A 16,624-nucleotide genomic window follows, 5' to 3' on the forward strand; every position below is an offset into this window, starting at 1 on the left:
TACCAAGGTATTACGCGCCCCCGGCGATCGGGGAATACAATGGGATCACTGACCCGGACGACCATCTGGGTAAGTTCGACAACACCGCCACTTTACATCAATATACAGATGGGGTGAAGTGCCGAGTGTTCCTCACCACCCTTTATGGGTCGGCGCAACGGTGGTTCCAGAGGTTGCCAAACGGATCAATAACAAGCTTCAAAGAGTTCCGCACGGCCTTTCTCCACCACTTCGCAAGCAGCAGACGCTATTAGAAAACCAACGTCAGTCTATTTGCCATCAAGCAAGGATCGAGGGAGTCGCTCCGAGCTTACATCCAACGCTTCAACCAGGTGGCCATGGGCATCTCGACGGTCACCTTGGAAACTATGATGAACGCGTTCACACAGGGGCTTATGGACGGTGAGTTCTTCCGATCGCTTATCCGAAAGCCGCCTCGCAGCTACAACCACATGCTGAACAAAGCCAACGAGTACATCAATGTGGAGGAAGCTCAGATGGCAAGGAAAAAAGAAATACCCTCCGAGCCACCATCCTCAGCCGAGCGAAAGCCATCAGCACACAAGGTCGCACGTCGTCCAACAAGTGGCAGCCGATCGGCCCAAGCCCAAGGGGAAGGTATGGACTCCCATGTTTTGCTCGCTCCATCAGTCAGCAACTCACAACACCCGCGACTGTCGGAGCCTTCCCCCAATCGCTCATCCTACGCCGAGGAGCTATCGCCGTCGATCACCTTCGCCGAATCAACGACATCAACACCAAAGTCCCGCTCGGCGTACAGAAAGGAGATCTCCCGAGCGGCAACATAACCACCAGCACAGGGTCATTCCTCGGGCATCGCATGAACGACCCCGACCATCCGTTCGGGAGGAGAATAGAGGCAATGCGTCGAGGGTGAAATCAACATCATCGCTAGAGGGCCGACCGGAGGAGATTCCAACAGGGCGAGGAAGGCGCATGCAAGGCAGCTTACGATCCATACGGTGGGCTGCAGTCAAGAGCAGGCGAATGGGCCCGAGATCAGCTTTGGGCCGAGTTGCTGCCGATGACAACCCCCCTCTACGAGTTCATTGGTAACGAAATTTTGCCAGTCGGACAGGTCCGGCTGGCTATCTTGCTGGGGGAGGAGTCACTCAGAATACGCGGACCGCCAACTTTATCGTGGTCGATGCTCCCTCCGCGTACAATGTTATCCTGGGGCGACCGGCTCTCAACAAATTCCGAGCGGTCGTCTCCGCCTTCTGCCAGAAGATCAAGTTCCTAGTGGAAGACCAAGTAGGGGAGGTCCGAGGAGATCAGCTTGCCGCTCGGCGATGCTATGTAGAGATGGTCCGAGCCGAGGCTAAATTCGCTCGGAAAGTGCCACGAATCGAGGTAAACACTATAACCAAAAAGCCACCTTCTCTAGTTTATGAAGAGGTACATCCACCCTGCCCGATCGGAGGCCACGACTTTCATAGCATCCGACCTGGAAGCAAGCCAGAAAGAGAAGCAGGAGAGTCGGACCGGCGACTATAAACCCCCCGGCCTGAAGACCGTCGAGCGGCGACGTTAAACTCTAGAGTCGAACCGGCGACTATAAACCCCCCGGCTTGAAGACCGTCAAGCGGCGACGTTAAACTCTAGAGTCGGACCGGCGACTATAAACCTCCCGGCCTGATGACCGTCGAGCGGCGACGGTAAACTCTAGAGTCGGATCGGCGACTATAAACCCCCCGGCTTGAAGATCGTCGAGCGGCGACGTTAAACTCCAGAGTCGAACCGGCGATTATAAACCCCCGAACGGGACAGCATCGCGCAGATAGACTGAGGCCTAGCATCTAGGGCCGATGATCAGCAAGCCTTGATCCTAAGGACAGGGAGAAAATAATGGCATGCGCTTACCAGCGCCGATCACTGAAAAACTAACGGAAATTTCATGCAGAGTGAAGGTCGCTTCACCGCTGTTAATATATATCCGGTCAAATTAAGCGTGTAGATTTGACCCCCCGACTTGAAGACCGTTGTTAATATATATATATTAACAACAACGAAGGTAAAGGACGATGATTATCATGTTGATTTTTACAAAATTAAAAAATTTAGTAATAGAAGGTTCACCCTAACCTTACAAAATTTTTACAAAAAAATTTAGTAATATATATATATATATATATATATATATATATATATATATATATATAACAGAAGGTTCACCCTAACCTTAAATGTTTGCCTAAAGTTAATGGAATTGAACTTTTCATCAACTTAAAACAAGGGTTGTTGGCGGTCTACTGGCAAGAGCTCTTCCTCTCGAACTAAGGGACTCTTCTAAAGACAAAAGTTAACTTGAAGATATCTCTTTCGTACCGAGGGAAGAAGCTACCCTTTCCAATATTTAGCTCAAAGCTTTAGGGTCAAATTCGATCTGAAATAAGTTAATATATATGGCTTTTTCAATGTCCATTTCTTATTCATATATTCATATTACACATTATAAAATTTACTAATTAGCACAGATGTCAAAAAAATCAGACTCATAAAAACCTATATATATGTTGTTGTGGTTATAACTCGATTGGCTTTGAATGCTTCCAACTATGTCATGGGCTTCCATCACGCTAGCACCATATGTTCTAAACCCAAAGGTCCAACCAAGTCAAGTCACTCTAAGGCGAGTCAATTTGAGTTGATTTACTTTAGCCTGAGGGATTCCATGTTGAGTTAATTAGTTCAGCTAGCCGAGTAAGAGTTAAGTCATTCTAAGTTCTGCAAATTTGAGTCCCTACGCTCTTGACGATTGCTCTTAGATAAATGTGGCTTCCCATTTCACCTACTTTGGCAAAATTTAAAAACTATCTTATGTCGTCATTCTAAGTTATATTTAGATGTGGCCTCCCATGTGGTCTCTTGCAGACCGAAACAAATATTATTTTTTATTATATAATTAATATGTACACAAAAATAGAAGAAAAGTATCAATAAAATATAGTAAGTTTTTTTTGTTTTTCTTTTTAAAATCATTACTGAAATTTTCACATATTCTACACATAATTATAATGAGAAGATATTTAGAGAGGATATTTTTCTTAATATCTATCAATCTCAATATTCCCTATTGAAAGGTGATATTTTAGAGATATTTGAAATCACCGATAATTTTTTAAAAAAAAAAATAATAAACAAATCAACTTTCTAATTATGGATGCTCTTAGAAGGAAAGTATATGGCGAAAGATCAGTGCCAGACAATTAAATTGTCATATACAGCCTCATAATTATATATAAATCTATCTAGCCATCTTCCGCCCTTCTGAGACAATTTCACCTTTGTTAACGCTCTCTTCTGAGACAACAATTTCACCTTTGTTCCTCGCTCTCTTTGTTGGTTCCTTAAAACCTGTAGCAATCAAACAATATAAAATAAAATTGACTTAACTGTTGACAAATTAAGCGTGTAGATTTGACCCCCGGCGACTATAAACCCCCCGGCTTGAAGACCGTCGAGCGGCGATGTTAAACTCTAGAGTCGGACCGGCGACTATAAACCGCTCCGACTTAGAGTTTAACGTCGCCGCCGACGCCTTCGTGCCGGGGTTTATAGTCGCCGGTCCGACTCTAGAGCTTAACGTCGCCGCTCGACGATCTTCAAGCCGGGGGTTTATAGTCGCCAGTCTGACTCTAGAGTTTAACGTCGCCGTTTGACGGTCTTCAAACCGGGGGGTTTATAGTCGCCAATCCGACTCTAGAGTTTAACGTCGCCGCTCGACGGTCTTCAGGTCGAGGGATTTATAGTCGCCGGTCCGACTCTAGAGCTTAACGTCGCCGCTCGACGGTCTTCAAGCCGGGGGATTTATAGTCGCCGATCCGACTCTAGAGTTTAACGTCGCCGCTCGACGGACTTCAAGTCGAGGGGTTTATAGTCGTCGGTCCGACTCTTGAGTTTAACGTCGCCGCTCGATGGTCTTCAAACCGGGGGGTTTATAGTCGTCGGGGGGTCAAATCTACACGCTTAATTTGTCAACAGTTAAGTCAATTTTATTTTGCATTGTTTGATTGCTACATGTTTTAAGGAACCAACAAAGAGAGCGAGGAACAAAGGTGAAATTGTCTCAGAAGGCCGGAAGATGGCTAGCTAGATTTATATATAATTATAAGGCTGTATATGACAATTTAATTGTCTGGCACTGATCTTTCGCCATACTTTCCTTCTAAGAGCATCCATAATTAGAAAGTTGCTTTGTTTATTATTTTTTTTTAAAAAAAATTATCGGTGATTTCAAATATCTCTAAAATATCACCTTTCAATAGGGAATATTGAGATTGATAGATATTAAGAAAAATATCCTCTCTAAATATCCTCTCATTATAATTATGTGTAGAATACGTGAAAATTTCAGTAATGATTTTAAAAAGAAAAACAAAAAAAACTTACTATATTTTATTGATACTTTTCTTCTATTTTTGTGTACATATTAATTATATAATAAAAAATAATATTTGTTTCGGTCTGTAAGAGACCACATGGGAGGCCACATCTAAATATAACTTAGAATGACGACATAAGATAGTTTTTAAATTTTGCCAAAGTAGGTGAAATGGGAAGCCACATTTATCTAAGAGCAATCGTCAAGAGCGTAGGGACTCAAATTTGCAGAACTTAGAATGACTTAACTCTTACTCGGCTAGCTGAACTAATTAACTCAACATGGAATCCCTCAGGCTAAAGTAAATCAACTCAAATTGACTCGCCTTAGAGTGACTTGACTTAGTTGGACCTTTGGGTTTAGAACATATGGTGCTAGCGTGACGATGGAGTCCACTTCTTATTTAGCCCAGCTCTTCCAAACCCCAAATGTCGATTGCACTTTTAATTCTTGAATACATCCTTGAACGTAGCCTAGCTAGTGACCTCGGTATGAAAAAGCATCCTTAAGCCCATGACATAGTTGGAAGCATTCAAAGCCAATCGAGTTATAACCACAACAACATATATATAGGTTTTTATGAGTCTGATTTTTTTGACATCTGTGCTAATTAGTAAATTTTATAATATGTAATATGCAATATATGAATAAGAAATGGATATTCAAAAAGCCATATATATTAAATTAACTTATTTCAGATCGAATTTGACCCTAAAGCTTTGAGCTAAATATTGGAAAGGGTAGCTTCTTCCCTCGGTATGAAAGAGATATCTTCAAGTTGACTTTTGTCTTTAGAAGAGTCTCTTAGTTCGAGAGGAAGAGCTCTTGCGAGTAGACGGCCAACAACCCTTGTTTTAAGTTGATGAAAAGTTCAATTCCATTAACCTTAGACAAACATTTAAGGTTATGATGAACCTTCTGTTATATATATATATATATATATATATATATATATACTATTACTAAATTTTTTAATTTTGTAAAAATCAACATGATAATCATCGTCTTTTACCTTCGTTGTTGTTAATATATATATATTAACAACGGTCTTCAAGCCGGGGGGTCAAATCTACATGCTTAATTTGACCGGATATATATATTAACAACGGTCAAGTGACCTTCACTCCGAATGGAATTTCCATTAGTTTTTCAGTGATCGGCGCTGGTAAGCGCACGCCATTGTTTTCTCCCTGTCCTTAGGATCAAGGTTTGCTGATCATCGGCCCTAGATGTTGGGCCTCAGTCTATCTGCGCGACGCTGTCCCATTCGAGGGGTTTATAGTCGCCGATCCGACTCTAGAGTTTAACGTCGCCGCTCGACGGTCATCAGGCCGAGGGGTTTATAGTCGTCGGTCCGACTCTAGAGTTTAACGTCGCCGCTCGACGGTCTTCAAGCCGGGGGATTTATAGTCGCCAGTCCGACTCTAGAGTTTAACGTCGCCGCTCGACGGTCTTCAGGCCGGGGGGTTTATAGTCGCCGGTCCGACTCTAGAGTTTAACGTCGCCGCTCGACGGTCTTCGTAGGGGACTCTAGAGTTTAACGTCGCCGCTCGACGGTCTTCAGGCCGAGGGGTTTATAGTCGCCAGTCTGACTCTAGAGTTTAACGTCGCCGCTCGACGGTCTTCAGGCCGGAGGATTTATAGTCGCCGGTCCGACTCTAGAGTTTAACGTCGCCGCTCGACGGTCTTCATGCCGGGGGATTTATAGTCACCGGTCCGACTCTAGAGTTTAATGTCGCCGCTCGACGGTCTTCATGCCGGGGTGTTTATTGTCTCCGGTTCGACTCCAGAGTTAACGTCGCCGCTCGACGGTCTTCATGCCGGGAGGTTTATAGTGGTCGGTCCGACTCTAGAGTTTAACGTCGCCGCTCGACGGTCTTCAAGCCGGGGGATTTATAGTCGCCGATCCGACTCTCCAACTTCTCTTTCTGGCTTGCTTTCAGGTCGGATGCTATGAAAGTCGTGGCCTCCGGTCGAGCAGGGTGGATCTGTACCTCCTCCTTTTCTTCATAAACTAGAGAAGGTGGCTTTTCGGTTATAGTGTTTACCTCGATTCGTGGCATTTTCCGAGCGGATTTAGCCTCGGCTCGGACCATCTCTACATAGCATCGCCGACCGGCAAGCTAATCTCCTCGGACCTCCACAACTTGGTCTTCCATCGGGAACTTGATCTTCCAGGTCGGATGCTATGAAAGTCGTGGCCTCCGGTCGAGCAGGGTGGATCTGTACCTCCTCCTTTTCTTCATAAACTAGAGAAGGTGGCTTTTCGGTTATAGTGTTTACCTCGATTCGTGGCATTTTCCGAGCGGATTTAGCCTCGGCTCGGACCATCTCTACATAGCATCGCCGAGCGGCAAGCTAATCTCCTCGGACCTCCACAACTTGGTCTTCCACCGGGAACTTGATCTTCCAGGTCGGATGCTATGAAAGTCGTGGCCTCCGGTCGAGCAGGGTGGATCTGTACCTCCTCCTTTTCTTCATAAACTAGAGAAGGTGGCTTTTCGGTTATAGTGTTTACCTCGATTCGTGGCATTTTCCGAGCGGATTTAGCCTCGGCTCGGACCATCTCTACATAGCATCGCCGAGCGGCAAGCTAATCTCCTCGGACCTCCACAACTTGGTCTTCCACCGGGAACTTGATCTTCTGGCAGAAGGTGGAGACAACCGCTCAGAACTCGTTGAGAGCCGGTCGCCCCAGGATAACATTGTACGCGGAGGGAGCGTCGACCATGATGAAGTTGGCGGTCCGCGTTCTTCTAAGTGGCTCCTCCCCCAGCGAGATAGCCAGCCGAACCTGTCCGACTGGAAAAACTTCGTTACCAATGAACCCGTAGAGGGGGGTTGTCATCGGCAGCAACTCGGCTCGGTTGATTTGCAATTGGTCGAAGGTCTTCCGAAAGATTATGTTGACCGAGCTGCCTATATCAATAAAGATGCGGTGAATAGTATAGTTACCTATTACCGCTCGGATGATGAGGGCGTCATCATGCGGGACTTTGATTCCTTCGAGGTCCCTAGGCCCAAAGCTGATCTCGGGCCCATTCGCCTACTCTTGACTGCAGCCCACCGTATGGATCGTAAGCTGCCTTGCATGCGCCTTCCTCGCCCTGTTGGAATCTCCTCCGGTCGGCCCTCCAGCGATGATGTTGATTTCACCCCTCAACGCATTGCCTCTATTCTCCTTCTCCCGAGCGGATGGTCAGGGTCGTTCATGCAATGCCCGAGGAATGGCCCTGTGCTGCTGGTTATGTTGTCGCTCGGGAGATCTCCTTTCTGTACGCCGGGTGGGACTATCAGGTGAAGGTGATCGACGGCGATAACTCCAGGACGGACGAGCGATTGGGGGAGGCTCCAACAACATGGGTATCGTGGTGTCATCGATGGAGCGAGCAAAACATGGGAGTCCATACCTTCCCATTTGGCATGGGCCGCTCGGCTGCTACACGGTCGAGGACAGCCTGCCCGTGGTCCTCTATCGGTGGAGGCGAAGGTGTCACCGAGGAGATTGGGATATTTCTTTTTTCCTTGTCATCTGAGCTTCCTCCACATTGATGTACTCGTTGGCTTTATTCAGCATGTCGTCGTAGCTCCGAGGCGGCTTTCGGATAAGCGATCGGAAGAACCCACCGTCCACAAGCCCCTGTGTGAACGCGTTCATCATAGTTTCCAAGGTGACCATCGAGATGTCCATGGCCACCTGATTGAAGCGTTGGATGTAAGTTCGGAGCGACTCCCTCGATCCTTGCTTGATGGCAAATAGACTAACGCTGATTTTCTAATAAATACCGTCAAGGGCTGTGAAAGGTCATGCCGCGCTTGGACCCAGAAAAGGTGGTGGAAAACACTTGCACTTGACCCCATCTGTATATTGATGAAAAGTGGCGGTGTTGTTTAAATTTACCCAGATGGTCGCCCCAAATAAGGGGTTCTATCAGATTTCATCACGGGGCGCGTAATGCTGGTAACGGATCTTGTAGGATTGCCTCGGAGAATTGGCGGTTGATCCGCTCGGGCGACGAATCAACTCGGGGCGCCTTGCCTTTCCTTGCGTCCCTCACGGGTGCCTCATCTGAAGAAGAGTCCCTTCCTTGATGGGCTTGAGCAATCTCAGAGGGTGTTTGAAACAAGGCTCGATGGAATGGAATAGGCGCGGGCGGAGCCTTCCCGTGAGTACCGGTCGACCCTTTATTCTGCTCCCAGATGGACAATTGCTCCGGTCGATCCTCATGGGCCGCACGGCCTCCCGAGGCCGATGTTGCTTGTTGAGCTAGTTGACCGGCTAGCGCTCTTTGGTGCTACTGCTCGACTAATTTTGTCGCTCGCGCTTGTACAAGTGCATCGAGCTCCTCTTGAGTGAGCGTCACCGTGTGGAGTCGACCAGATTCTTCCCTACCCTCGGCTCGGATGCAGGTGCCTTCCCACAGACGGCGCCCCCATCTATCAGGTCAATATTGCTAGAAAATCCACGACGAGTGTCACCGCCTTCACCGTGGGTTCTCCGCGGCGCTGACCCGCAGCAGCCGAGGCCGGGAGTCCCGACGAACCTCCGACGCCAAGTCAGCAACAAGAATACAAGGCAACGTTACTGTGGCTACAGTGATGAGAATTGCATACCTCCGTCGAAGTCTGGGGGTCCTTATATAGGACTCCGGGGAGATACGGGCACGCTTCTCGATGTGTGCATGCTTCACTAAACATACCTTAGTAGGGTTGTGTCAGAAAAGTATGTCTGACGTCATTCCGCAATCGTCCGAGTATATCTCTGACGTGACAGTGGAAACTTCCACCGTACGATACTCTGTCCGCTCCGGCCGCCGACCGTGCTGTTTGTCGGCGGCAGGTGTCTCGAGGATGATGTTACCAGCTGTCCCTTTTGTCCTTTTGCGCCACTTGCCTGTTCCCGGGCCGAGCGGACCAACCGCTCGGCGCTCATGGCCTCCGGGAATGCTCCGGTACCGGGCGGGGTAGCCCTGCTCCTGTGCTCGGATGGGATTACGCCTTATTGTCCTGTGGCTCGGCCGAGCGGCATGTCCGCTCGGCACATGCCGCTCGGCCCAGAGACTCTTTTACCTTGAGCATCGGAAACCCGACCCCTGGTCGGGCTGTCTTTCGTCCGGCCTGGGAGACCCATGGCCGGCTGTTTGGTCAGCCGGATGCTTGGTTGGCCCACCAGTCTGCTCGGCGTGACCTCTGTCCGCTCAGCCCGACCTTGGGGTTGACCCTCTTGACCATTGACCTTCACGTGTCGTTGACCTCCCGCCAACGAGGGTCCCCCGTCCTTACTGTTGAACCCCGTGGTAGTTTTGATGTGATCAACCAAGTTAGTTAGGTCCTGCTGTGTTTGATCCCTGTGTCTGAGTGTGCAGGAGCTTAGGAATACAGGAAGTCGAGCGGAAGACGCAGCTAGCGAGAAGGACGATGGGAAGGAGCCGACGGTTTGCGTCCAGGGACGAGAGAGCCCGAAGAGTACTCCGGCGTGAAGAGCGCGCGACGCTCGAGGGACGCGGTCGGACGGAAGGCGCCGAGGAAGGCCGGAAATTGGGTTCGTGAGCCCTATTTCGGGGTCACAACACCCAAAAGATCGAGCATCGAAGACGCAATGTCGAAACGAACTCAAAGGAGCTGAGCCGCCACTGAGGCGCCAAACTGATCGAGGCGCCCAGCAAGGCGCTTCAACCAGTCAAGGCGCCACCAGCCGAGGCGCTCACCAGCCGAGGCGCCACTGATTGAGGTGCCTTCAACAGTCAAATGACCGTTTGCGTTCGGATAGAGTTCTATCCGCTGACCGAGCTGTGGAGGCGCCTTGAACCTTGTTGGAGGCGCCTTGGACCCTCGGGATAGAATTTCCAGAGGCTATTTAAAGGCCCCTGGAGCTAGGAATTATATAACAACTCAAGCAATCAATCTGTTAGCAATTCCTAAGCAACTAGTGAGCTTCAAAAGTGTAAAAGGCTTCTCCGCCTTCAGAGAAGGAGATTTTTCTTACTATGCTTTTCTACTGTCCTGGATTAACAACCTCCTTGGTTGTAACCAGGTTAAATCTCTGAGTCTTTTCCATTCGTGTTTCTTTTTCTGTTTCATTAATTTAGTTGCTGATTTAAATTCTGAGTTGAAATCCAAGGAGGGTATAGTTTGTTTTTTTGTTTTCAGCAATTCACCCCCCTCTTGCCGGTCTCCGCTGCACCAACAAGTGGTATCAGAGCCTGATCGCCTCAGAAGGACTAACCGCCAACTGAAGCACTACGATCAAGACGATGGCTGGAGCAAACATCCATCCTCCGAAATTTGACGGAGACTTCGCCACCTGGAAGCGCAAAATGGAGGTATTTTTCAAAACGGATTTTGATATTCTTATTACAATGAAATATGGTTTTGCAGCGCCGAAAGACAAAGAAGAAAACACATGGAGCAAGAAGGAACAAGCCAATTTCGTCGCCAACGGAAAGGTGGAGTTCCACCTGCTTAGCGTGCTGCCACCACAAGAAGTAAATCGGATCGGAAGCTACGACTCAGCGAAAGATCTCTGGGAAAAATTCCTGGAACTACACGAAGGTACTTCCGAAGCGAAGCTAGCGAAGCGCGACATCCTCCGAAACCAGTTAACGAACCTCCGGATGAACCAAGGCGAGAAGGTAGCGCAACTCCAAGCGAGAATCAAGGAGCTAATAATGCAACTAACGAACCTTGGAGAAGAGGTAACCAACCGGGACTCCATCCGGTACGCGCTCAACGCCTTCCCTAGAACTCCAGAGTGGGCTTCCTTAGTAGATGCGTATTACATCTCTAAGGACCTCGAGGTAAGTACTTTAGAACAATTATTTTCCACTTTTGAACTTCACGAATCTCGAGTTTCAGAACCCAACGGAGCAAAGAAGACTAGTCGTAACATTGCCCTAAAGGCAAAATAAACAGCCGACTCAAGCCTCACGATTTAATCGGCGACCATCGGTAAAACGCTCAATAAATTTTTAGTACTAATAAATTTAAATCGCAGAGGCATCATTGAAAGAAGAGGACAGTTAGTCGCTACAATGCAACGAAGAGGGACACATCAAAGACGATCCCAAAACTAAAGAGAAAGGAGAAAGAAAAGGCAAAGCAAAATACAAGAAACCAGAAACCTCCAAGCACAAGAATCTGAAGGCCCTTGGGTCGATTCGCTATCCTCCGAATCGAAGTCAAGAATTTTGATTCAGCACGATGGCCAACCATCGAAGAAGAAACGCCCACCGTAGATGAGCATCATGAAGGGGAGGAACATCAGAAGAAAGCGGCGGTGAAGGGGAGCGTCACTGCACTGTAAGTAAGGTACGCAATCTAACCCCAACTCAATCTTTCAAATTTATCAAGTCTCTTTCTAAAGAGTTAGATCAATTAGAAAAAGAGAATGCTGAACTAAAATTGAACTTAGCAAGAGCATGCCCGTTAGAAATGTATGATCATCTAAAATCAGAAAATGAAAATTTAAAATTAGAGATTGAAAAATTGAAAAATGATGCATACTTAAAGAAATTTACAAAGTCAAAAATTAGGACTTATGGTAAATTAAATTGGTATATAAGGAACCATCAAGGTCAACTTAGAAAAATACCAAAAAACTATGTACCCCCTAGATTTTTGAATAATCCTGTAGGAAGGAACCTCTATTGGGTTCCAAAATCTGTGCTTAATTAATTTTTCAAAAATTAAAAGCTTAAAGTGAGAGAATTAAACATTGAAATTCTTAATGGAAGCTTTGTCTAAGGAAGTGGTTGTTGCTCCAATAACCAAAAAGGTCTAGTGCCTCGCCACGACCTGGAAGCTAAAATATTGGAAGAAAATGTTTAATTAACTTTTTTGAAAAAGCATTAAACTAGAATCAAATAATGCTTTAAAAGTTTTTAAATCTTTTTAAAATTCTAAAACGTCAGATTGTGAAAATTAAAAAAAAATATATATATTAATTGACTTAGGAATTTTTTTCTGAAAATTCAAAAATTTGACTTAGAATTTTTTTGTAGAAAAATTCAATTTGACTAAGAAATTATTTTTTTAAATAACTTAGAAATTTTTTTTTGGAATTCATTTTTTTTAAGTTAGAATTTTTTTTTTCTATGCATTTCACTTAACTTACTTGTTTCATATTTTCTTAACCCCATTTTTGCTGTGATCAAAGGGGGAGAGAAAAGTACAAGTTTAGGGGGAGTTAGAAAAAATTTAAAATTTCTGTTATTATTTTTATAAAAAGTGTTGCAATTTTGCTAATTGCAAAAATTATGCATAACTTGTTAGTTTAGTAACTTTTCTTTAAAATTACTTTTTATGTCTAGTTTAACCCTAACTTGAACTTGGGTTGATGCACATCAAAAAGGGGGAGATTGTTGAACCTCGTGGTAGTTTTGATGTGATCAACCAAGTTAGTTAGGTCCTGCTGTGTTTGATCCCTGTGTCTGAGTGTGCAGGAGCTTAGGAATACAGGAAGTCGAGCGGAAGACGCAGCTAGCGAGAAGGACGGCACGGGAAGGGAGCCGACGGGCTCGGTGCGTCGACGAGAGAGCTGCGGAAGAGTACTCCGATGGGCGTGAAGAGCGTGCGCGACGTTCGAGGGACGTTAAGCCGGGACGGAAGGCTGCTCGAGGAAGGCCGGAAATTGGGTTCGGGTGAGCCCTATTTCGGTTGGTCACAATCACCCAATCAAATGGAACATCGAAAGCTGAAAATGAGAGGAAGAAGAACTGGAAAAATAGTTGGAGGCGCCCTCAACAGTCGTTAGAGGCGCCTTCAACCAGTCAAGGCGCCACCAGCCGAGGCGCCACTGATTGAGGCGCCTCAACAGTCAAATGACTGCTTCTCGGATAGAGTTCTATCCACGACCGAATGCTGGAGGCGCCTTGAACCTTGTTGGAGGCGCCTTGGACCCTCGGGATAGAATTTCCAGAGGCTATTTAAAGGCCCCTGGAGCTAGGAATTATATAACAACTCAAGCAATCAATCTGTTAGCAATTCCTAAGCAACTAGTGAGCTTCAAAAGTGTAAAAGGCTTCTCCGCCTTCAGAGAAGGAGATTTTTCTTACTACGCTTTTCTACTGTCCTGGATTAACAACCTCCTTGGTTGTAACCAGGTTAAATCTCTGAGTCTTTTCCATTCGTGTTTCTTTTTCTGTTTCATTAATTTAGTTGCTGATTTAAATTCTGAGTTGAAATCCGAGGAGGGTATAGTTTGTTTTTTTGTTTTCAGCAATTCCCCCCCCCCCCCCCCCCCCTCTTGCCGGTCTCCGCTGCACCAACACTTACCACCGGATCATAGTACATGATTTAGTCATGTTATATCAGATGTGAATCTTCCGTATGGCAATAAGTATTACATGGAAGTATGGAATCTTGAGCAAAAATGAACAAAAACCAAACTTACCCACTAAAAAATCCTTCTTGTGCTTTCAAAACTTCTCTACCATAACGAACAGCTCTCCGGAGAATTCGTCTAAGAACATATTCCCTCCCTTCATTACCTAAAAGTCAACATACACATAAGATTAGTGTAGATATTTATGAAAATGGATGAATCGACAGTTAAACGACAAAAGTAGATGTTTTAAAAATGGTTGTTGCCTATGAGTCCATAGGTTACAGGGCAAGAACCAAGTCTCCTTGATGATGATTTCCACTAGCATTGTCAATTATTTATGCAGTGAAGACATACAATATATTGGAAAAAGAAAATGAGATGCATTGTGTTTTCCACACAATAAAATATTTCCACAAACTAAGGAAAAGTTACAGATATGTACAATACTTGTTTCAATAATTGTTGTGCAAATGAATCAAACATGAATGTGCAAGCAGTGATCTCTTCATGCAACAAAGATGGTCCGAATGAAGAATAAATTAGAAATTTTAGTATCACAATGCATCAAAAATACAAAGAGCAACAGATGACACAGAGCTAGAATCATTAACTGGTTCAGTCTTATTTATCATGGTGATCTGAATTAAGTGTATCCAATTAAATGCAAACTGCAGAAAGAAAAGGAGGAAACTCTTCCAGTAATTTACCAGGACGTGAACCATCAGCAATAGCAAAAGAAAGAGTTCTAATGTGATCAGCAACTACTCTGTACGCCATATCAACTTTGTCCTGATCATCTGCCCCAATTTTACCCGAGTAAGGCTGAGCCCCTGTTAACTGCCAAAATTGACATTTAAGTTTCTTGTTAAAAACAAAAATATATATCATGGACTTGCAAACTAAGATAATTGAAAAATTACTTGTCGAATAGCATCAAATATGGGCAAGAATACATCAGTATCATAGTTGCTCATTTTATTCTGAAGAATTGAAGTCAATCTTTCAAAACCCATCCCTGTATCAACATGTTTGGCGGGTAAAGGCCTTAAACTGCCATCAGTTTCCCTATTGAACTGCAACATAATTACAAATTATGAACTGTTTGGGAAAAGGGTCAACGAGGCATGAAGATTCAAGCAAAAGAGGAAAAAATATCAAATGCCACACCTGAATAAATACAAGATTCCATATCTCAATGCAAGTAGGATCATCATTGTTGACTAACGAAGCCGCATCACGATTGCCAAGGCGATCAAAATGAATTTCTGTGCATGGTCCACAAGGGCCAGTATCACCCATCTCCCAGAAATTGTCCTGTTGAACAACACTCCTACATGATGCTAAAAGACAAGATGAGGTCCTATTATGATTACCTTAAGTGGCCATCCTTATGTAGTTAGGGATGGTACAGTATAACAAAGGCAAAATGAATCTTTAAATGGATTGAATAACGTTCATGTTACAATGCAAAGGTACTTTTGATTGGATGACAACCCAATCCTTAGAGAGTATCTTATGAGTCATGAGATCACTTAGCATTCCAGTTATCCTACCTTGCAGCCAAAAGGCAGGACTCGCCCAGGTGCCAAAAATTTTAGCCATATATCTTGAGCTTCAGTATCTGGTGGCAGGCCTAACTTCTCATCCCCACCAAAATAAGTTGCATAGATCCTGTCTTTAGGCAGTTTATACACCTGTAGATCAATAAATAAGTAGCTACTATAAGCTATATAAATGCCCTTAACACAATTGACATTTTCTCAGAACATGTTATACTACTCATGTAGTTCAGTTATCCTGACTATTCACAAAATAAGTTGCATCCCTACTGACTTGTTACAAAGGAATTGTAAATATACTGATCACCACAAATCATAATTTCAATTCACTGGTTTGTAGGGGAAAAAAACTTTTTAAGCTAAATAATTAAGCAAATAATATCCAAACTAGAAAGAAGACTCCGGAGCGGTCAGAAACACCTCACCCAACAGCAACAGAACTCTTCAGAACACATTAAAAGATGGAACCTTTCTTTCTGTGCTGTGGAGCACATGTGAGAAGAGTTCTAGGAAGAAAACGAGGTAAGGAGACCGAAGAAGATATGATTTAGGAGTGATTGCGGTCTTCGGACCTGAGTGAGAAGCTCCCATGCCCAAGTGATGGCCTCGACCTTAAAGTAATCACCAAAGGACCAGTTTCCCAGCATCTCGAAGAACGTATGGTGGTACGTGTCCTTCCCAACATCGTCGAGGTCGTTATGCTTACCCCCGGCGCGGATGCACTTCTGGGTGTTGCACGCCCGCTTGAGCCGCCCAAGCGGCGTCCCGGGGTTCACGGTCCCGAGAAAAATCGGCTTGAACTGGTTCATCCCCGCGTTGGCGAAGAGGAGTGTCGGGTCGTCGAGTGGAACCACGGGGCTCGACCCCCACTCGACGTGCTCCTTGCTCTCGAAGAACCGGATGAAGGTTTCCCTCACCTTACTCGCTGGCCACTCGACCGGAGTCGCATCGTCGGCCATCTTCGCCGCAGGCTTGGATTCGCACCGGCGGCTGAGAAGGCAGAACCCTAACCCTGCCGGCGAATGGCGGAGAAAACGATGACCAGAAACGGTCACGGAAGGAATTTATAGAGGGAAAGGAGGAGATAGGGGAGCAGCTTGCGACCGTTGGGGACGCTACGAGGTGGACGGCCAAGATATACTTATCGGTGGAATCAACCATTCTTGACCGTTGATCGAATGATTCCTAACGCTACCTGCTTCATCTTCTTCGCGAAACCCCATAAAATGGCGTCACTGTGTCGGCGTGTAACAAGGCGTTTCGTATCGAAGATAACGTAAACGTTTTCCGTTTTAACATCAATATATCGTTTCAATATATCAATGACTTCTTGAT

General features: G+C 45.5%; 1 protein-coding gene across 4 annotated transcripts in view; it reads right to left on the reverse strand.

The window, feature by feature from the left end:
* LOC122031773 (alanine--tRNA ligase-like) overlaps positions 1 to 16,337 on the reverse strand; it is a 34,984-nt gene extending 18,647 nt beyond the window's left edge. The window contains exons 1-6 of one of the 4 annotated variants that reach the window (XM_042590906.1): positions 15,862 to 16,337; positions 15,284 to 15,424; positions 14,898 to 15,044; positions 14,651 to 14,803; positions 14,438 to 14,567; positions 13,797 to 13,893 (exon numbers count right to left, since the gene is read on the reverse strand). In XM_042590906.1, coding sequence (XP_042446840.1) covers positions 13,797 to 13,893; positions 14,438 to 14,567; positions 14,651 to 14,803; positions 14,898 to 15,044; positions 15,284 to 15,424; positions 15,862 to 16,248 — 1,055 coding nt within the window. In that variant the 5' untranslated portion in view covers positions 16,249 to 16,337. Of the gene's footprint in view, positions 1 to 13,796; positions 13,894 to 14,437; positions 14,568 to 14,650; positions 14,804 to 14,897; positions 15,071 to 15,283; positions 15,425 to 15,861 lie in introns of all 4 variants that reach the window. The other 3 variants (XM_042590907.1, XM_042590909.1, XM_042590908.1) reach the window with 3 other exon arrangements.
* Positions 16,338 to 16,624: the final 287 nt, after the last annotated feature.

This window comes from Zingiber officinale, chromosome 11A, assembly GCF_018446385.1.
Source record: "Zingiber officinale cultivar Zhangliang chromosome 11A, Zo_v1.1, whole genome shotgun sequence".
Classification (NCBI taxonomy): Eukaryota; Viridiplantae; Streptophyta; class Magnoliopsida; order Zingiberales; family Zingiberaceae; genus Zingiber; species Zingiber officinale.